This window comes from Marmota monax, unplaced genomic scaffold (assembly GCF_021218885.2).
Source record: "Marmota monax isolate L192 unplaced genomic scaffold, Marmota_monax_Labrador192_F-V1.1 WCK01_AAM20220418_F8-fsc00038, whole genome shotgun sequence".
Taxonomy (NCBI): domain Eukaryota; kingdom Metazoa; phylum Chordata; class Mammalia; order Rodentia; family Sciuridae; genus Marmota; species Marmota monax.
This window is the reverse complement of record NW_026692498.1, coordinates 15,224,803-15,247,206: the sequence shown is the minus strand read 5'-3', so window position 1 is coordinate 15,247,206 and position 22,404 is coordinate 15,224,803. Positions and strand designations below refer to the sequence as shown.

Here is a 22,404-nt window from a genome sequence, read left to right as displayed (position 1 = left end):
TTGCAAGTTCATGTGCATACATTTAGTACTTAATGAACTCAACTCAGAGCATTTAAAGTATTGAAGACTTAGTGTCTGCCATTGGAGGAGAATTGGCAATAATCCTTGCTCTGTACACTTAACAAGAATCATCTAATGAGCATCATATGGTATTATGATTATCTATGCTAACTGTTTTAGGTATTCTGCATGCATTATCTCATTTAATTCCTCCATCAAGTCTGTGAGGTGGGTGCTGCTTTTGCTCCCATTCTATAGATGAGGAGAATGAGGCACAGACTGGTAGTGAGAATTGTACCTCTCAGTTGTAGAGCCAGGAATGTAATCTAAACTGTCCAGTGGCAGAAAAGGTCCTGCTTCATCACTAGTCATGTTCTCCTCTTTGCATGCCATCATGCCATCAATGCAGAAACACTCTGTGGATATTATTTATTGTTATTCTAATCATCCCTTAAAAGCTCATAAATATAAATTATTAGCAGCAGAACTTCTTCTGCTCTTTTGATGAAAACAAGACTATGATTGACTTCTCTCTTCTCTTTCCAGGTACATCTATTTTTTTTTTAATTCCTGGACTGCATGCTTTAGATAATTTAGTGCATCCATACACAAAATTATTTAATGTGAAAATCTTGATTTAAATCAAATTACTTAAAAACTTTCTGAAATAATCTGAGTTGATATCATTTGGAAAAGGACATTGATCATGATATATTCTTTTCCTGACCTGCAACTACTTATTATTTCTTCCTGAGCAAATTGCCCCAGATCCCTCAGTTACCAGTTGGTTTTCTTCACTGCAACTCTCCATGGGCAGTAAGACCTATGAGAGCATCAAGAACATCTGCTGTGTTCACTGTGTACACCCAGCATCTGGTACATGCTAGAACATCAAAAACGTAGTTTTGAAAGGAAGGAAACAAAACTAAAAATAAAGAAAGAAAAAACTGAAATGAACCAATGGATCAATGAATGATTGACAGCTACTTCTTTCTCTTGTGGTTGAGCCCACATTTAGGTTTCTTCATTATTCCCTATCTTTCTAAGTTGCTCCTATTTCCGCTGCTGGGAACTAGAAAAAAGTTGATCAAACTTATTAATGCTGTGCATGAACTAAGAGCAAATATATACAGGAAGGACCTAAGAGGCTCTCTGTAAATAGACTTAGTAACTTTAACTTGTCCGGATCCTTCTCGCTAATGTTTATTTTTCTGACACGACTACTATTAGATAATTGAATTTCACATAACTGTGCCATCAGATTTTGTTATTAGGATTATTAATTACAGATGCTATTTCTGAATGCTTCCTTCATGTAGACATTGTTTAAAATTCTTTAAACATTTGATGTCATTTAATCTTTAAAATTGTCACAAAATCGGTCATTATTATTCGGATTTTAATTACGAAGGTACTGTCTCAGATCACATAGCATGAACGTGGGGAAGATGAGAAATGGCACTGAGTGCATATCGTGTCTGGTTTTGCTCGTGTGCAGTCTTTGTTTTCTGGTGGTCAGTTTGCCTGAGTCCAAGAAGGTGCCTCAGGGCCACATAAACGCAGCTCAGGCTGCTGTCCTGCCTTTAATTGTCAATCACTGGGACAGCACATGAGGCCATGCTTTAATTGCTGTTTCCTTGAATGTTGCACGTTGCTTCTCTATTTCTAGGTGCAAATAGAAAAGGGAATGAGAAAGTTTTGAAGGGTGTGAGGTGTGAGTAAGGCTTTGAAGACTGATTAGTGCCTGGAATGATTATGAACAAATAAAACTATTTTTTCTAGAATGGCAAGAATATCTGCCAACATCCATGAGACTTGGATTTGATACTCTCATCTCACCAGAATATGGCTTCCAAAACCCGAAGAAAAACTTTCCATTTGTAATAAACCTCAGGTCCTCAAGGTTAAATCCCAGACTAAGAGTTCTCTTTACTTTCTCAAACCTTTCATTTTTAATCTCTGATATATGGGGCATTTAATTTTGTCTTCAGTCACGTTCATGATTCTTTGAAAGCAAGGTGGCCTGAAAACAAAAATGGATAAAATGAAAATAAACTTTACTGTGACTGAATTTGTGTTCCTAGGACTTTCATCTGAGCCAAAGACACAGCTCATTCTTTTTGTTGTATTCTTGTTCTTCTATTTATTAACAGTTGTTGGGAATATTATCATCATCACCATTATCCAGATAGAACCTCGTCTCCAGACACCCATGTACTTCTTCCTCACAAATCTGTCCTTTCTAGACATTTGCTACACATCCACCAATGTCCCACAAATGCTGTCCAACATGGTGGGGAGAAGGAGGACCATCCCTTTCTCCAGCTGTGCTACGCAGATGTACTTCTCTCTCTCCTTTGGAATGATTGAATGTGTTCTCCTTGGTGTCATGGCTTATGACAGATATGTAGCCATTTGTCATCCGCTTCACTATACTGTCATTATGGACCGGAACACCTGTGTCCAACTGGCAGCCATTTCTTGGTCCAGTAGCTTCCTGAGTTCCATGGTAATCAATGTCCTCACCTTAAGTTTGCCCTACTGTGGGCCCAATGTCCTGAATCACTTTTTCTGCGAGGTGCCTTCTGTCCTGAGGCTGGCTTGCACGGACACCTCACTCACAGAGCTGGTTGTTTTCATCTTCAGTATTGTCATTGTCTTCATCCCTTTCCTCCTCATTGTTGTTTCCTATGCCCAGATCCTTCTCTCTGTTCTCAGAATGCGCTCAGCCTCTGGGAGGTACAAGGCACTGTCCACCTGCGCCTCCCACCTGACAGTGGTGGCCTTATTCTATGGAACCGCCATCTTCATGTACATGAGACCCCAGTCTAAGTCCTCCAGGGCCGGGGGCAAGGTCATCGCAGTCTTCTACACAGTGGTCACACCCATGCTCAACCCCTTGATCTACAGCCTGAGGAACCAGGATGTGAAAGGAGCTTTGAGAAGAGCAGTTGCAAAACAGAGGACGTAAGAGGCATTAACAAGACCCCAAGTTCAACTGTACTGTAAAATAATTGCCCTCTGAGTATGAAGTGGGAGAATAAAAATGACTTGCTCTGTTAACCTGTGCTCTGTCCTGCAGAAAAGTCACATAAATTCAGTTGTAAATGCAATAGGAAAATAACGTTTTCTCCCAGGACTCACAAATGCTCTAATGATTCAGCACTACTGCCTTTGTTGAGTGAGTCCTATTTTGTTACTAAAAACCTGTTTCTATAAAACCATAGACTCCCTAAAATTAGTTACTTGAAATCACATCAGCAAGATGAAACATCTGAACTCTGCTCAAAGGTTCCGAGTCATTTTGAACCAGGGAAATCTCAATTTTCTTTGCAAATGTAGAACCTCAGATTGAGTATTTTCAGTTTCAACATTTCACATCTGTTTGTTTTGTAGTTTCTTGGAAAGCAGGACTCTGTGTGTACTTTCTGGTTTAGACTTGACATGGATCCTCCACATGTAGCCCTACATTGCAATAAGTATATTAAAACATTGCTTCACTTAAATTCAATTTAGACTCTTTCCTCCCCACAAATCCTAAGCTAGATCCACATCTTCATGTTTAGATGAGACACTCCATGGTTCCCTCTGGCATATATTCATTCCCCTGTTTTCAATGGATCAAGAAATCTTATTTTATTCATCAGTAGGTTTGTGCTGAACTTAGGTTAATTGGATGGACAAAAACATAACAGTAATTATAAGCAAATTTGGCGAAATATAAATTAATAGACATAACCTATTTTTTCATAACCTATTTCTGAATGACAATGTAATATAATGTTAAACAAAATAAAAATGACTCCTGACCTCATGGACACATATATATCCAATTCCTCTGTGTACTCAATTAGGGTCATTTTTACCCACTTCCCTTCTGCTTGCTGTTATGCCAACCTGGAAATTCCCCTGGGAAATATTAATGTACCCATTGCATTGTCTTGCTAATTGCCCAGTTCAGCTTCTGTACTTGCTTGCTTGCAGCTATCTCAACCCAGAGGTGGTTTTTGCCTTTAAATCCTAAAATGCTCAGGCTCAGGGCTGTTCCTTGCAGTTATGGGTCCTGTGGGGAGCAGTTGCCGGCCCACCAGCTAAATAAAAACTCTTCAATTTGGACAAAACTGGGACTTGGTGTGTTTTCTGAGTGACCTGCCCCACAACAACTTTTAATAGATTTTTTTTTTCTGAATAACTTACTTAGATCAAAAAGCAACATTTAAAATTTTCCCAAATATCTTCAAATAAGGCACACATAATAAGTTTACTATTTATAATTTAGAAACCTCATATTAATTTTTAAAAAGAAACACAAAATTTCAAATGATAAATACAATCAGAAAGTTTTGTGAGTAAAAAAAATCTTAATGGAGACAGCCCTTGCCCTAAACTAGGTCTCACCTAAACCTCTTCAAGTAATTTTTCTTTTTTTCTGTTTGCTTCTTTTGACATAAAAGGAAAATACAATGTTTCAAAGACATTTAATGGGATATTCCATTTGCTGTACATTACAATCATTGTTAGAGCAAAGAATAATTGATTTTTAAGACTAACACAAATACTGGTGAATTATTGGTCCCACACAGCTTCAAATATCCAATTGTATTTGTCCAATTGTGTCTCAAGGTTTGTTTGGGACTATAGACTCATAGGTATCACACAGCTGGGAAATATCCTAACATTTTAAAATAAAATTCTAGAAAATAATCAAGAATACTCTATTGCCATAAACTATATTTCTCAGTGATTGATTGCTCAGTATCACCATGTGCTTTAAGCAATTATATTTAGAGAATAAAATTATAAACACAAGATTCTCAGTTAACAATGTTTATTAATATGGGGTATCATTCCTGAATGTCCAGGAAGTGGACCTCAATTCCTTCATTTATAAAATAAGGATATTTGTTGGATAAGACTGTCATCTATCTATCAGTATTATATACCATCATCTCTTTAATTTCTGAAAGTAAATTTGCTATAAATCTGTAAACTTTATCCTGAAATGATCTTTATTTTTACTGTTTGGATTTATATGGTTAATCTTAAGGACAATAATGCAATTTTGAAAAATGTTATCATATCCCTGTAGGTTTAAATGATGTAATAAACACTATCTTCTGTCATGTTACCATTTTCCCAAGGGGGCATGTTTCCCTTTAACTTTCATAGCCCAGTTAGAAAGCATGAGGATTATAAAATGGCAAAGGGAAACCAGTTTCATAATGAAAGGAATTCATCACCTTTCATCATAATCTGAAATGCTCCTTGGACACCATCTCCTCTCTTCCTCTTTCTATACCTTCAGAGTACACTGACTTCTCTAGCTTGCTTGACTTTGCAAAGTTTCAGCTCATTGAAATCATAGGCTAATGAGGGTTTTTCAACAAGTGTTTCACAGCGTATCCCTGTGCAAATACTGACTTATGAATCTAGTCATGCCACCAGACTGAACATGGCCATGTATCCAGCCCTTTATAGAGGTGCCCCAAACGTCTTCCCACACTCTGATTATGGCTATCACTCTTTACAATGCTCTCCATCTCTCTGTTTTGTAAAAAATATCAGAAAAAGAATCAGGAAACATTTGTTCTAATTCTACAACTTCAGTTTCATGATAGTAAAATATAGGAGTATTAATACTCTCTCATAATACATAATACTGCGCACATAAACCTTCCATCTAACAGAATTAAATACGCAGATCAAAATACTCCTTCTCCCTGGAACTGCACAGTTCTGGAGTAAGTGTAGCTGTTTAAAGAAGTGCCACCAGCAAACATGTCTTCTCATGCATTTTAGGGAGCTCATACATATGTCCAGTAGATTTCCTGAGGCTCAGAATTGTGTCTAGGAGTCATCAGTTCTCCTGTTTCTCAGCCAGATCTGGTCACATTCACTTGTTCAACTGGCATCTGTTTCTTACCTAATATATCCCAGAACTTGAGGATAAAATAAACTGAATCTTCTTTAAATTCTCTCAGTCCCCAAAGTAGGCCATCACTTTAAAGTGTGTATGCTTTGTAGTTATAGCAGAGTTATATGCATAGCACTTCTCAGAACATTGGAGGTCAACCACTTATTAAGCTTGGAAGCACTTAAATACAGGACACTTCGGCTTTTATCTATTTTAATATCTGAGGAAGAGCACTTTTGAGAGTGAAAGATGGCATTTATTCCAGGACAACTGGCAAAACCAAAAGCTACCTTGAGCAAGAGGGACAATTGGCCTCAGTCAAATGACCATGGGTAGCTCTCCTAGCAACCCTATGATGCAGACATCGCTGACTCCCATTTACAGGCCAGAAAATCATGTTGGGTTACTCCAGGTATTATTTATACATGTGATGATTCCTTTGGGAGGAGACCAGACCCTTATAAAACGTAAGTTTGTATTTCGTAAGTGGATTAGTGAATTGGGGGACATAGAGGCGAATACAAATAAGAAAAAGCATTGAGTTCAGTGTGGCTTGACTTTGAATAAGTATACGGAAGGGAATGACTAGGACAAGACTGAAAATTGAGATGTCATATGTGGATACCATTCATAGTGTTAATTTCACTGTGGTCTATTGTCCAGTCCCCTAAAGCCAGTTCTGGTGAATAATTGCTGTGCACACAAACCCTCCATCTAACAGAGTTAAATATGCAGATCAAAATACTCCTTCTGAAGCTTCTCCCTGGACTGCACAGTTCTGGAGTAAGTGTAGCTGTTTAAAGAAGTGTCACCAACAAACATTTCTTCTCACTGTATTCTTCACAGGCACTCCTAAGTATCTATTATGACCTAGCTTTTGAGATGGGGAAACTAGATTCACCTTATATAATATTTAGCCACTTATTCATATGTATCTCACACACATGAGATAAGATGGCGGTAAATTAAATGATTTGCTATGCAAAAGAGAACGTTTTCTTACCAGCTCAAGATATTGGAGACCGGGATTCTAAGGAGTGTTATTTAAGCTGGTCCATAAAGAAAGAGTTTGGACAACCTGAGTCAAGGAGCTGAGACCATCAAGGAAGCATGGAGGGCAGAAGGAAGAGAATTGATAGGGATAGAGAGGCAGGAAGAGGTAGAGGTCATTTAAGAAATAGCTTTACAGGAGAGTTTGGAGGGTGATTGGGAGCAGGGAGGAGAAACACAGAGAGATGGCTTATGGAATATAAACTTGAGGGACAAGCAAAGGACTTTGGTAATTGTTAGCTTGAAGGGGTAACTGTGGGACACATCAGGATTCTTAGACTTTAATGATTCCAGGAATCCTCTATAAGGCATACATGCAAGAAAGTTACCCTAAATTCTTCCTTTGGGAGGAGACCAGACCCTGAGCCAAGTGCAAGAGCTTTATGCAGCCCCATTAAGAAAAGCACCTGATCTATGCCATTAAACCTGATTCCATATCCAGAGGCTTCACAGATTTACCAGCAGAGCAGCTATGTTGCTATGCTGATGGATATGTGACAGCATTCCAGGGCCCCAGCAGGGATGTTCCCTGGAATCTAGAAGAGATGACACTCTGCTCTCCAAGGTATATATTCCACGATTTCACTTTGGTGCCTGATGATTTAGCTGCACTCCAGTTTCACCACTAAACCCTCCCACTGGGTACCCTATGCAAATGGCCTAGATATGCACTTTAGTTTTTGTGTCTATCCACTATACTTCTTTTCTCTCTCTTTTTTTTTTTTTGTATGCCCTATCTCACCTGCTTCCCTTTTTAATTTTTGGTCCATGTTTCAAAGACAGTTCAGGTCTCCATACTCCACAGACCTTTTTTCATCTCCCAAGAGAATGTGCTATCCTTCTAGTGAGCTACCATAATACTTTGCCTATGATTCTCTCTCTCTCTCTTTTTAAACTTAAACAAGAATATATTCCTTAAATTTACTTAAAAGACTAGAGCTAGTATATGGTAAAACATTTGTAATATTTAGAGTTATGTCAACATAAAAACAATAGCTCTCATTTGAATTAGCATAGGCAATTCACTGCAAAGGTAAAAATACATGCAAGAGCCTCCCAAATGAAGTCAGGTGAAGTGGGGTGAGACAGCATGTGAACATAAAGGATTGCACTTACAGGAAACGGGGCATGGCTATGGTATGCAAAGGATACATACCTAATGCTAATCACCGAATGTGGTGCTAGAGAAATTGCACATTTAGTTTTAGAGTATATCATTCACATTAAGACTAAACAGTTTTCAAATACCCACCTGTATATTGTTTCTGACACATCATTCTGGTATTCATGTAACAGCATTTAAAACATGCAGTTACCAGTCAGAGCATGTGGTCAAGGGATAAAAGATCTGGAATATTCATCATTGCATTTTCATTATGATCCATCAACTGTCAACAACTCAGTAATGAAATTAACCAGTCTGAGGGAGTTACCAACTGAAAAATGTCCTTAAAAGTATAGGAATAAGAGCATCTAGGTTGGTCCACAGTTTAGCTATTGTGAATTGTGCTGCTATAAACATTGATATGGCTGTGTCCCTTAGTATGCTGCTTTAAGTCCTTTGATTATAAATCAAAGAGTGGGATAGCTGGGTCAAATGGTGGTTCCATTCCCAGTTTTCCAACGAATTGCCACACTACTTTCCAGATTGGCTGCACCAATTTGCAGTCCCATCAGCAATGTATGAGTGTGCCTTTCTCCCCATATCTTTGCCAACATTTATTGCTGTTTTTATTCTTAATAGCTGCCATTCTAACTGGAGTGAGATGAAATCTTGAGTAGTTTGATTTCCATTGCTCTAGTTTCTAGAGATGTTGAATATTTTTTCATATATCTGTTGATTGATTATATATCATCTTATGAGAAGAAACTAGATGCCCTTCAGTTGGTGAAAGGATTAAAAAAATGTAGTATGTAACATAATGGAATACTATTCAGCATTAAAAGAGAATAAAATCATGGCATTTGCAGGTAAATAGATTATAAAAAATATAATTCTAAGTCAAGTTAGCCTATCCCCCCCCCAAAAAAAAATGCCAAATGTTTTCTATAATATAAGGATATTGATTCATAATGGGGTTGAGGGGGAGCATGGGAGGATTAGACAAACTCTAGATAGAGCAAAAGGGAGGGAGGGGAAAGGAGGGAGAATTGTGGTAGTAAAGATGGTGGAATGAGATGGATATCATTACCCTAAGTACATGTATGAAGACACGAATGTTGTGACTACTTTGTGTACAATCAGAGATATGAAAATTAGTAATCTATATGTATAATATGAATTATAATGCATTCTGCTGTCATATTTAACAAGTTAGAATAAAAAATAATTTTAAAAAATGAAGTATAGGAATAAGTAACAGAAAAGCTTACCCTGAGCTGCCACCATTTTGTCTAATGCTGTGTGTACTAGAATATCATGCTAATGCACAGACTTTTAGTATATATGATAGATAAAATTAACTAATTCAAAGTATATTCTGCTTGGATTTAGAGAATTTTGTTGTGACTTATATCTGAGTTCAACTTATTAACAGTCTGAAAAGAAAATGTTGCCAAGTGCCAGTCTAAAGAATTAGGCTGCAGGTTTGCTAAATATATTTTTTTGAAATCTATAATAATCCCCACTTTTAGGCTAATCCTAAATACCTTGCCATTTTATAGCTGCATATTTTATAAATTTACATAAATGTACAAAATTGTTTAAAAAATAATCATACCTGGGCAATGTAATCTAACAGTAATGCCTAAAATATAAATCTTTTAAATAATATTGTATTACATATCTTATTGTTTTGAGATTTTACTCATCTTGCCAAAATAAAACTTTGCTAAAACACAAGTATATGGTTTAGCAATTTTTTCTTAAAATGAACTGAGTAAAATATGAGAATAATGAGTTTTTCATTATTTACTCTTAAAACAAACTAAGTAAAATATGAGAATAACGGGAAATGTAAGTGAAAGGAGGAGGATCATTCCTGCTTGATTTCCTCATTTAAACATGTGCCAATAGACAGAAATATTTCTGGACATTCTATATGATTATTATATCTTTTCATATATGTTATGGTTTTAAATAGTTAATAATATGGATAAAAATGATATCTTTTAAAAAACTTGTCTGATTTTTATTTCTAAAACTACATTAAATATGAGCTTTAACAAATGAGTGTCTTGTAAGGTATACAAACTTTGTTAACCTTTAATTTCACAGTAAGAGCTGGGTCACTGGGTAACTTCAGGTAGTAAAATCACTTTTCAAAGCTGAAGTGAAATGAACTAGGTAGAGAACAGGCATGAAGATATATGATTCTCTTTTAACACATTGTATTTTTCCTGTGACACAAGGTAATTTCTTTTATCTTATCTCCCTACAAACATAAATTCTATGAGATCAGATACACACACACACACACACACACACACATATATATATATATATATATATATATATATATATATATCCCATATTTTTCATCAAGTATTAAACATAGGTTGAATGAAAAATCATCACCTGATATTTTATAGCTCAAGAACAGGGAAAGTAACAAGTCTTTTATTCAAAGAATGTGAACTCACATACCTATCATGTAAGCCTATCTGTTCTTTTTTACTTCAATGTAAACCTGTATACTTGGTTTTGTGAATACAATTTTGGAGAAAATATTAACTTTGAGAATATTACAGTATAATGTACTTCCAGTGATAGTCCAAATTAAAATTAAAATAATAAGTTTTTCTTCAAGTAATTATCTGGGAAAATGTAAAGAATTCAAAGACCTGAAGAAACATCAGAGCATTCCTTCAGAAACCCTTTTCCATATATTCCATATGGTTCCCCAGCTCCCTAAGTGCATCATAAGGAGAGTATACACAAGTTTCCCTCTCCCTATAGGATGAAGATTTAGACTGAAAATATAAGGTGACATATACTACTTTATATGCTGCTGGGAGCCATTAGCCAAGTAGGTATGATAATTTCCTTGCCAGCGTACCCCATGTTGCTGACATTTTGCAGTGACATTGAATGTAGGTGACCTTGCTCAAGGACCAGGGCGGATTAGGGTGTTCCCCCCGGTTTAAGATAATCGGGTTTAGGGCGTTCCCAGTTTAGGTTCCAGGTTTAAGGTTTAAGATTATTCCTGCTGGGAATAGGGCATATCCTGCTGCCTGAGTTCCCCTTGAGTTCTCACGGGATTCAGACAGTATTTTTGGGGAGATAGAAGCCCAGTGGAGGTGGATTTGGGCAGAGAACGTGGATTTCACCAGAACGTGATTGTAGACGGCTGGTGTGAGTTCGGGAATAAAGAGTTGCTGTTTGAATCTACAAGCTGTGTGGTGGCTCGTGATTGTGTGCCCAGCCAGACTGCGGCAATATGCTTACTAACTTCCAAGGAAGCATAGAAATGACTTCCCACCATCCCAAAGGACAATACCCAGTTTATCGTAGGCACATCTCACAAAGAAAAACATGAATCCAATGAGTTTTTGATTATCTAAAACATATGATAATTATCTAAAGCATAGAATAATATCTGAAGCCATGATGCGTGTATTACTATTTTTACAAAAGCCACCATAGAAATCCAAAATTCGATACATGAGAAAAGTTTCAGGGTAGTGAAGGAGATTGTACTTAGGGTTCACAACAAATGTGGTGTTAGGAAGCATACTCTTTTTTTATCTTCCTCATCATACATGTCAGCAATGTCATGAGGGAAAATTAACCCTCATTTCTCTGTTCTGTGCATATTCTAAGGTCCACATACCCATGTAGCTTTTCCCTGGAGTTCTGCTATTCCTGGATCTCTAGTATTCCTCTGTTTTGATCCCTTAATCCTGAAAACCTGCATCTCTGAAGACAAAAGTGTTTCCTGTGCTGACTGCCTGGCTCAGTTCTTCTTCTCTGCTAGACTGGTCCACAGGGAATGTTACCTGTTAACCACCATGAATTATTACTACTATGTGACCATTTTGAATCTCTTATTTATTCCTCCACTATGTTCCCAAAGTTATAAACCAGTATTGTTGCAGCTTCATACTTTGATGACTTTGCACACTCTACTATCATCATCAGTGAGACATTGACTCTGAATTACCATGGTAAAAATATCATTGATTTCTTGGGTTATCTTCGCCCATTTGTAAAATTGGCCTATGATATGAAGGAGAGTACTAATCTGTGCTGAATTTTAGACTCATCTCCAACATATCACTCCCACCATACTGACTCTATCCCTTACTCATCCATCACTGCATCCATCTAGAACATGGGTTCCACCAAGGGCCACCTTAAGCCCTTCTCCACCCGTACATCTCATCTAAAATCTGTGACCTTGTACTATGATTTATTTCTTTTCATTACGTCCAAATGCACACTAGCAGTGCCCCAGACAAAGTGGTATTGGTGTTCTGTGCTGTGGTGATCCCAGTATTGAACCCCTTGAGTAAGAAATAAAGATGGGCTGGGGTTGTGGCTCAGCGGTAGAGTGCTCGCCTCGCACGTGTGGGACCCTGGGTTCGGTCCTCAGCACCACATAAAAAATAAATGAATAAAATAAAGGTATTGTGTCCAACTACAGCTAAAAAATAAATATTAAAAAAAAGAACTAAAGATGGTGCTGGGTATGGTGCCTCATGCCTATAATCCCAGTGACTGGATGGATCAACATAGGAGAATCAAAATTTTGAGACCAGCCTCAGCAACTTGGTGAGAACCACAGCAACTTAGGGAGACATCGTCTCAAAATAGAAAATAAAAAGGACTGAGACTGAGGATATAGCTAAGTGGTAAAGCACCCCTACGTTCAATCCCAGGAGAAAGAAAGAGAGAAAGAGAGAGAGAGGAAGAAGGGAGAGAAGAAGGGAGGGAGGAAGGGAGGAAGGGAGGAAGGGAGGAAATAAAGACGTCAAAGATGGCCTGAGGAAATGTTAGATAGAACAAAGTTTCCTTTAATAAAAATATTTGGGGAAATGATTTTAAAAAACATTATCAATTGTCACTGTTATTAACCTGTAGTCTCAGAAATTGATAAAAACAGATAACAAGAAATAATCATTGTTTAAGGTGAGAACCCCAGTCTGTTTTTCTTCTTTTAAGTTGGTTTCAAAGAATTTGAATATATTTTAAAATTAATGATACTGTGACATTAATAAAAAAAGGATATGTATGCCAGTGTGTATCTTTTACTTTTTAAGCTTTATCAAAATATATTTAATATATTTAACAAATAAAAATTATGTACATTTAAGATGAAGAACATGTTTTGATACATGTATACACAGTGAAGTTATGACCATCATCAAGTTAATTAACTACCCTTCACCTCAGTACCATTTTTGTGTGGGTGTCTGTGTTGTGAAAACTTTTAAAATCTACTCTGTTAGCAAATTTCAAAAATATAATGCAGAATATTTAGTAATAGTCATCATGCTGTACATTAGATTCTGAGAACTTATTCATCTTGTGTAACTTAAATTTCGTACTCTTTGAATAACATCTCATAATTCTCCCCATCTTTTCCTAGCCCCTGTTACCACCATTATAAACTTTGTTTTTTGTGATATTGACTCTTATATTTCACCTATAGTTAAGAGAATGCTGTATTTGTCTTTTTTGAGTCTGGGTTATTTTACATACCTCTAGGACAATCCATGTAGTGGCAAATGGTATGATTTACATTTTAGAAATCTGAAATATATATATATATATATATATATATATATATATACACACACACAAATATATATCTACATATTTCATATGCATGTATTTTATATAATATATAGTAGTGTGTGTGTGTGTGTGTGTATACATACACAATGCTTAGAAAGGGATTGCTGGATGGTAGTTCTATTCTTACATTTAGTTATTTATTTAGTTAGTTATGGCACCGGGAATTAAATCCAGAAGTGCTCTACCACTGAGCTGAACCTCTAGACCATTTTAAATTTTATTTTGAGTCATGTTCTTTCTAAGTTTCCAGGCTGGCCTTGAACTTGTAATAATCCTTCTACCTCAGCCTCCCAAGTCACTGGGATTACAGGAAGTGTCATCATACCTCATTTGATCTTTACTACTTTAAGGAGAATTTGTAACTTATTTCATAATGGCTATACTATTTTACACTTCTGTGAACACTGTGTAAGACTTCCCTCTTCTCCACAATTTTGCCAATGCTTATTATCGTTTTGGTATATGGCAATAACCATTTTAACAGCATGATATGATACCTGACTGTGATTTTAATTTGCATTTCCCTATTTTTAGTAATGTTGAGCATTTTTTCCTGTGTTTCCCATTTATATATCTTATTTTGAAAAAGTGCCAATTTAGGTCTGTTTTAGTAATTTTTTGTTCCTGTGACCAAATACTGACACAAACAACTTGAAGATGGAAAGGTTTATTTTGGCTCACAATTTCTGACTTTTAAGTCCATGGTCGGGGGGCTCCATTGCTCTAGGCCTGAGGTGCAGATGAACGTGATAACAGAAGTACTTAGCAAGACAAGATGGCCAGGTCATGACAGCCAGGGAGCCAACAGGGAGAAAGAAAGGGTCGAGGAGAAGATATAGCCCCCAAAGGAACACCCCTAATGATCTACTTCCTCTTACTATGTCTTACCTCCCAATAACATTCAGATTTCTAAATTTAAAAAAAAAATGGTTAATCCACTACATTACAGCCTTCATGATTTAGTATTTCCTAAATGTCTGACCTCAAAACTTTGAAACACTGGGGACCAAGTGTTTCAAAGGTTCAATCTGAGCCTTTGGGGAACATTCCACATCTTAAGCACAACAAGATTCTTTGTTTATATTTTACTCACATTATTGATTCCAATTGTTAATTTTCTTTGCTCTCCCTGTGTGTGTATGCTATTGAAACGTTTGCATTCTTTCACATTTTCATATTAACATCTTATCAGATGTGTTTCTTTCATTCCTTAGGTTATCTATTTAGTTAGGTGTGAGATGGAGATATGTGTGTGTGTGTGTGTGTGTGCATGTGTGTATAAATCCCAGTTATGTGAGAATTTCTAATTTTCACCTGATAATTTTTATATATATATATATATATATATATATATATATATATATATATATATATATATATATATATAATATCATATTGATAATACTATTTAATTACTATTTGAACTTAGATATCTCTTTATTTCACCTGTCTGCCTATATATATATATATATATATATATATATATATATACACACACACACATACACATATATATACATATATAAAGTGCACTAATTAAAAAATAAAAATAAGGAGAAAAAGAACTGTGGAAGAGAGAAAAGGGAACATGGGGAGGGAGGAAGAGAGGAAAAGGGAAAGTCCGGGGGACTTCATTGGAAGAATTTTATTACAAGCTTGTATATTTATGCCAGAATAACCCAAATATTATGTATAACTAGAATGCACTAAAAATGCTTTATTTAAAAAAATTGTGTCTTCAAACACTGCCACATTCTGAGGATCTAGATATTAGAATATTAATATGATATTAAGGAGGAATGATTCAGCCCATAATTCCAAAGATGACAAGAGTTTCTCACGGTAGAGACAAGGAAAGGTAGCACGGAGGAAGAGAAGATCACAGGAGGAGGGAAAAATTATGTACCATAGAATAAATTCAAGGTAGTCTAATTAGTATAATTGTAGAATTTCTATCATCAGGTACACTTAATGATTATATTGTGATTTAGATCCGTGGTGTCAACTTTTAATAAAAGGTTACCCAATTCATCAGATCCTAATTAAAATGTCGTCAGCAAATTCCAGATGGACTCGAATTGAATCTTTGGAGACTGAGGACAGGTTCCCTACCTCTCTGTAGGAGGATTCTCAAAGGGCTGTTGAGGAAAGGCATGTATAGGCTCCGACCAGGCCATGACTAGCCACCAGAGGACATGGAAAGGAGCGTCACTTTTAGGAACTGACCAAAGTAAGCAACTTGGGTGAGGTTCAGAACCAGTTTGGCCTCTGTTAACTTTAGCGGCCACTATAAGGCAATGCAGTCTTGCTTGACTCTAAATGGATCATTGCTTTCTCTCTCTCTCTCTCTCTCTCTCTCTCTCTCTCTCTCTCTCTCTCTCTCTCTCTCTCTCTCTCGTCAGATTCTACCCCATGCTATTCTGCGCTCATGTAAATATAAAATTCAATCTGGGTAGTTTTGTCAGACCATGCATTTTTTACTTAGGTAGTGGAGAAATTTACAGGACAAAACCGGCCATACTTTCGATTCTCATTGATGTTCTGCTCTGTCTTCCAGACTTCTAGTGTATAAAGTTTCATTTCTTACTTCTCATTTCCAGGTTCCAGAGGTCACATTATTTCCATAAAATTTTTAATTCTCCTGAGAGAACTGCTATGTGGTAAGATGCCGCTCAATGAGCCATTCTATGTAGGAGGCTTTAACATGAAAAGCTCTGATGTATCTTACGCCTATCATTTCACATTTCCATTTTAATTGGCAACTTCTCTCAAATTCCGTATGGATTTGAGGTCTTAAGAATGCACCTTCTCTTTCCTTTACTCTTCCTTCTTAGTAGTGATAACAGTACACTGTGCTAGTAAACTCAAATGACTGGTAGTTTTATAACCTGAATGCTTTGAACTAGGATAAAAGTAGACAATATGTTAGACAAAAAAAATTTCAAGATATAAGTAAAATTCCCCCATTTATTCATTGTAGAAGGATTAACTAAGGGTCTCTTTTCACTTGAAACAGTTCTATATGCTGGGTTATAGCAGAATGCAAAATAAAACTCTTTTTAGGATATTGCATTGTGGTCAGGAGAAAAAAAATCAATTCAGTTACTTGGGAGATGACTATATCATCAGTGGGGTGGCGGTGATAGAGAAATATGAACAAAGAAAATAAGATGGAGACTGTTGGTTGAAAGTGATTGAGGCACATAAAATAGTTATCAGAATGGGCTTTGGTTAGAAAATGACATGAAAAACACTTGAAGTGAGGGGATGAGCCACGCATGTATCTTCAGGCAGAAGAAACAGATGGTCAGTAATCTTTGATACTACAGCAGAATGTCATGTTGGTGAAATTTTGAGAAAGTCAATAAGGCTGGAACAGAGCAAAAGAGGAATGAGGGTCAGAATATTGCAACTTGCAGAGTAAAGCCATGAATGATTTCATGGCCATTGTAAAAAAAAATTGATTTGCACTTAAAATAAATTGGGAGTTTCACATGTTTTAAATCCAAGAGTCATATTACCTGTTCCCTCCCTTGTACTTTTAAGTATCCTTCTGGATGCTCTATTGAAATAGACTACAGGGAAATAAGGGTGTAGACAAGTTAGAAGCTATTGACTCCTCCTTGAAAAGATGATGTTGGTTTAGACCAGGGTGGCAGCAGTGCAGGTGGTTAAAAGAGAACAAATTAGGATAGGACTCGAAGATAGGGACATAGGTATTTGCTGGGTTATTCAGAGCTAATAGGAAACAAAGGAAATAGGTTGATTCCCAATTCAAGAAATAAACAGATCTGTTTTGGAAGTGAAGATTGGAAGTCCATCTTTAAGCATGCTAAATTAATCAGCTCTTTTTATAGATTGTTAGCACTGTACACAAACATGGCTATCTTTGAATCTTAGAATTTTTAACCTGGGAATCATGTGCACAAAATCCACAAAAATATTGGGTTTGTGAATATTTTCATATTTGTGTATACATGCAGACCTATATATAAGTGTTATACATATGTGTTTATGTGTATATAGAGAATTATTATTATTTTTATCATATCCTCAAAGAGATGCATGATTCCAAAAACTTCAAATCTATTTATTACTTGCAGATAAAGAACTTATGGGATACAGTTGCTAGAGAATGTGCACAAGCTTAAAGTTTATTATTTTAGGTGAACAAGAATGAGAATTAAAATATCAAAATGAAAAGAATGCAGTCATCTTGATACTCTCACTTCAACAAAAATGATTATATTATCCCATGTAAGAGAAGATATATGTGCATATGAATTTTCTTAATCTGCTCTGCCACACAATATTGCAACATGAGAAGGTCTATTCTTTTCTTACAGAGTCTATAACAGTTGTTAACAAATTGGAATCACAGAAAGTCTGTGCTTCCAAAAGGAACAACAACAACAAAACTTATATGTGTTCCCTGAAGGAGATTGACTGTTAGAAAATTACCCATGTAATTACCACTAGAACTACATCCAAATTCCATTTAAACATGCTAATCAACTCTTCTCATAGAATGTTAGCACTCTACATAAACTGTCCCCAGTCAATGGACTTTGTACTTCTCAGAATGTCACTTCTTTGTCAAATTACAAAAATGTGTGCAGTCCCATCTGTTCATTTTTGCACCTGCTCTCTTTGCCTCTAGCATTGTATCCAAAGACAAATATCAAGGACAAATACCAAGGACCTCCCACCTATGTTTATTCTAAGTGGCTATAATTAAAGTTTTTATATTTATGTTTTCAATCCATTTCAAGTAGTAAGAAATATGGGTCCAATTTCATTCTTTTGCAGGAGTTATACATATATACATATCAAAGAAACTCTTCTTTTCGTGCTGTGTATTCTTGGTCACATTATCAAGGATTAATGGCATTTCTGGGCTCTTAATGGGTCTGCTTTTATACAAGTCATGTACTGTTTTAATGACTATAGCTTTGGAAGAGTTTGAAATCAGGAAGCAGGATACCTCCAGCTTATTTCTTTCTTAAATTGGTTCTAGCTTTATGAGATTTTTAGTTACATAAACCATGAATTTTTTTTTCCTATTTCCATTAAACATGGCATTGTAACATGGATGAACATATAGAATATTATCTAAGTGAAATAAGACTGATGGAGAAAAACAAGTTTAACCTTAACTGTGGAATCATAGAGACAGAGAGTAGACAGGTGGCTGCCAGAAGCTGGGAAGTATCAAGGTGGTAAGGTGGTCAAAGAGCACAGCCTTTCAGCTACAAATAAATAAATAAGTGCTGGGGATCAAATGCACAGCATACTGGCTACACTTACTAATACTGAATTGTGTACTTGTAATGTGCTAATATGGATTTTAAAGGTCTTCATCACAACAAAAGTAGGCAAGCTGTGTAAACCAAAAAAAAATTGCAGGAGAGTAGAAAACAAAATTAATAAATTTGTAAAATTCAGCAGGACTCTCTGAATGACACCACGACCAGGTTTATATTGCCTCTTTGTAGAAGCCTGACCTTATTTCCTTTCCCCAGATAATTAACTTGCAAAAATTTTGCAATTATTATCCTTTCCCTTGGAATAAAAGAGCTCCTATTGTATTTTTTTTCAAGCGTCTGGACTTTATGCATCTTATCCATACAATACTTGAAAATTTCTAACATTTTAAGAGGTAAAAATTGTAAGTTCAGAACTTATTAACAATATCTAAATATTATAAAGTTATCATGTATTGGAATCAGAACTGAAACCCATATAGAACTGTATTTATTCAATTCTGCCTGCACCAGACCTGTCTGTCTTCAGCTGGTCTTCCTCATGGCTGTGGTGAGCTCTTAGCTCAAATGGGTGCTGGATCATATAGAATGGCCCCACTCCCATTTCTAGGGCCTAAACTCATGTAGCTTGGATAAAACAGAGAACCTGACCAGATGTCTTTTTACCCAGCGAGCTAACCCTGAATTGTTTTTACATGGTGGTGGCTGGATTCCAAAAGTGACAGTCACGAATAGCCTCTTGAGACCTAGGTTTGTAATCTCTGTGGATCTGCCCACAGCAAACTATTGATGAGAACAGGCAACGGAAAATTCAAGAAGTGAAAAAAAAAAAAAAAAGAAAGAAAAGAAAAACAGATTCACCCTGGAAATCAAAGAACTCTGTTTTGTTTGTTTGTTTGTTTGTTTGTTTGTTTGTTTGTTTTGTACCACATAGGTACATAAATTAGTTATTTTAAAAATATTATGTGATCTCTTTATCATGTACACAGAAGTCAGAGCCATGAATAAAATATCAAGTCTTCTAGTGGAGTGTTCTCAAGTTTTCACCTAATTTTGTTTATACACTCTAAGACCTAATTGCTTTGGTGTAAAAAAGAAGATATAAAACATTCATTACCAAATATATATTTTGAAATATTCTTATCTGTGGCCTTCCCTAGTGTTTTGAAGATAAAATATATGCAAATAGAATTTCCCCTTTAGGGAGAGTTTTAGACTACTGACCTTAATTCCTCTCTTCAAGGAAAGGTTACATTTGGTACATTCTTTCCTAGCTCTACACAGAGTTCTTAAATGTTTTTATAATTTTATAAAATGTTTTATATAATTTTATATCACTTGGAAGAAAATTAAAAACAAAGATCTCCCAAGTAAGGTATCTTTCTAAACTTTTTAATAAGTAGAGGGATGTATATTAAGAGACCCATAGCATTGCCTTGGGTAGAAGAAAATAGGAGAAAAGAATTGTGCAATTCTGAGTGGTCAATGGCTTAATGTTAGGAGCACATTTCTCAATTAAGAAATTTCTGGGTAATTATGAGCTTGCTACTCATCAGCTCTGTGACTCAGACTTGCTACTTAAATACTTAAATACTTCAACTGTAAAAAGATCATCATAAAATCAATTTCCTTATAGTGTTAAGGGGAGAAAAACTGGTTAAGAGTAGGACCTCAGTAGTAACTTGCACAGAGTTCCTAATATGAATTTCTAATTGCAGTGTAGCAGCAGGAAGAGTACAATATATCAGTATTCCTATAAATACCATCACACTACTTGGTACATAAGATCTTTTTGTTGAGTTGTGAGTAAAAGCTGAAATTTGCCAAATATATACTGTGCACCAAACATTCAGCTGGGTGGTCTCTTACGAATCTTTGCACAATCAGACAGCTTGCCAGGAAGCTATTAAAATCTTTGTGAGCTTATTTCTTCTCACTTGTTTAATAAGGGAATGGTCCTGCATCAAACCCATAATAAATGGAAGCACTAATTTTAAAATAGGATCTGACTATAATCCCAATTGTTTTCCAAAGTCACAGATCGAAGTCATATAATTCTAAACAGAACAACAAAAAAAGATCAATGTCTACGCCCTAATAATTGATGGCTTAATTGATTAATTGATGCACTGTTTTCTGTTCTTCCCATATTCTGATATTCAGGTTTTCTCCTTTGTGGACATGGAAGTGGGAAACCGCACCATCCTGACTGAATTCATCTTGCTGGGCCTCTCTGCAGACCCCCGGTGGCAGCTGATTCTATTTGCAATATTTCTGACGCTCTATTTGCTAACCTTGTCAGGGAACACGAGCCTGGTCATCTTAATCAGGATAGATTCCAAGCTACATACACCTATGTACTTTTTCATTGGCAGTCTGTCTCTTTTGGATTTCTGGTACACCTTTGTATATACTCCTAAACTCTTGGCCAACTGTATCTCAGAAGACAGGCGCATTTCCTTGGCTGGATGTGGGGCTCAGTTTTTCTTTTCCTGTTTTGCAGCCTATACTGAGTGCTATCTCCTCGCAGCCATGGCGTATGACCGCCATGTAGCAATTTGCAATCCATTGCTTTATTCGGGTATCATGTCCTCTTCTCTCTGCATGGGTCTTGTTGCTGGCTCTTACATAGGAGGAGTTTTAAATGCCACACCCCATACTGCCAATACTTTCCGGCTGAGTTTCTGTGGCAAAAATATCATTGATCACATTTTCTGTGATGTTCTACCATTGATAAAAATTTCCTGTTCAGATACTCGAGCAGCTGTGATAATCCTGTCCAGTATGGTTGGCTTCACTGTCCTCTCCTGCCTTCTTGCCATCCTCATTTCATATTTCAACATCCTCCTGGCCATCCTGAGGATCCGCTCAGCCTCAGGAAGATTTAAAGCATTTTCTACCTGTGGTTCCCACCTGGTCTCGGTCATGCCCTTCTACGGCTCCTTGCTCTTTGTTTATTCAAGGCCTACTTCCAGCAACTCCCAGGAGACAGACAAAGTGGCTGCCCTGTTCTACACCATCATCAACCCATTGCTCAACCCTCTCATCTACAGCCTGAGGAATAAAGATGTCAAAGAGGCCTTCAAGAAAGCAATAGTGTCCATTCCATCACAGGCATGAAGGTTATTTTTGACTATGTTATTATAGTTTACAATTTATTGACTGTAGGTATTTGTTTGTTTGATTGATTTTTTTTCTTTGTTTTGTTCTGTGGTACTGGGTATTGAATCCAAGAACTCATACATAAATGACAGGCAAGTGCTATGCCACTGAGCTGTGCTATTTTTGATGTAGCTGTGCTACATAAATAAACCCCCTCTTTTTTTTTTTTTTTTTGAGATAAGTTCGCCTCAATAAATTGCCTGGGATGACCCTGAACTTGTGCATTAAGTTCATTTTACATTTTGCATCAATCTTCCAAGTAACTGACATGGCAA

At 36.3% G+C, this 22,404-nt stretch overlaps 2 protein-coding genes across 2 annotated transcripts; both read left to right on the top strand.

Annotated features, from left to right (window-relative positions):
- Positions 1-2,035: 2,035 nt before the first annotated feature.
- On the top strand, positions 2,036-2,971 carry LOC124092673 (putative olfactory receptor 2B8). The gene has a single exon (XM_046444487.1). The coding sequence runs from the start codon at positions 2,036-2,038 to the stop codon at positions 2,969-2,971; it is 936 nt and encodes a 311-aa protein (XP_046300443.1).
- An 18,138-nt stretch (positions 2,972-21,109) lies between these two features.
- Positions 21,110-22,087, top strand: LOC124092754 (olfactory receptor 9G4-like). The gene has a single exon (XM_046444558.1). It carries the CDS (start codon positions 21,149-21,151, stop codon positions 22,085-22,087), a length of 939 nt encoding a protein of 312 aa, XP_046300514.1. The 5' UTR covers positions 21,110-21,148.
- The last annotated feature ends 317 nt before the right edge of the window (positions 22,088-22,404 follow it).

Bases quoted from the DNA above. Each gene is read 5' to 3' on its own strand.
- LOC124092673 (XM_046444487.1), top strand. From the start codon at position 2,036: ATGGATAAAATGAAAATAAACTTTACTGTGACTGAATTTGTGTTCCTA.
- LOC124092754 (XM_046444558.1), top strand. From the start codon at position 21,149: ATGGAAGTGGGAAACCGCACCATCCTGACTGAATTCATCTTGCTGGGC.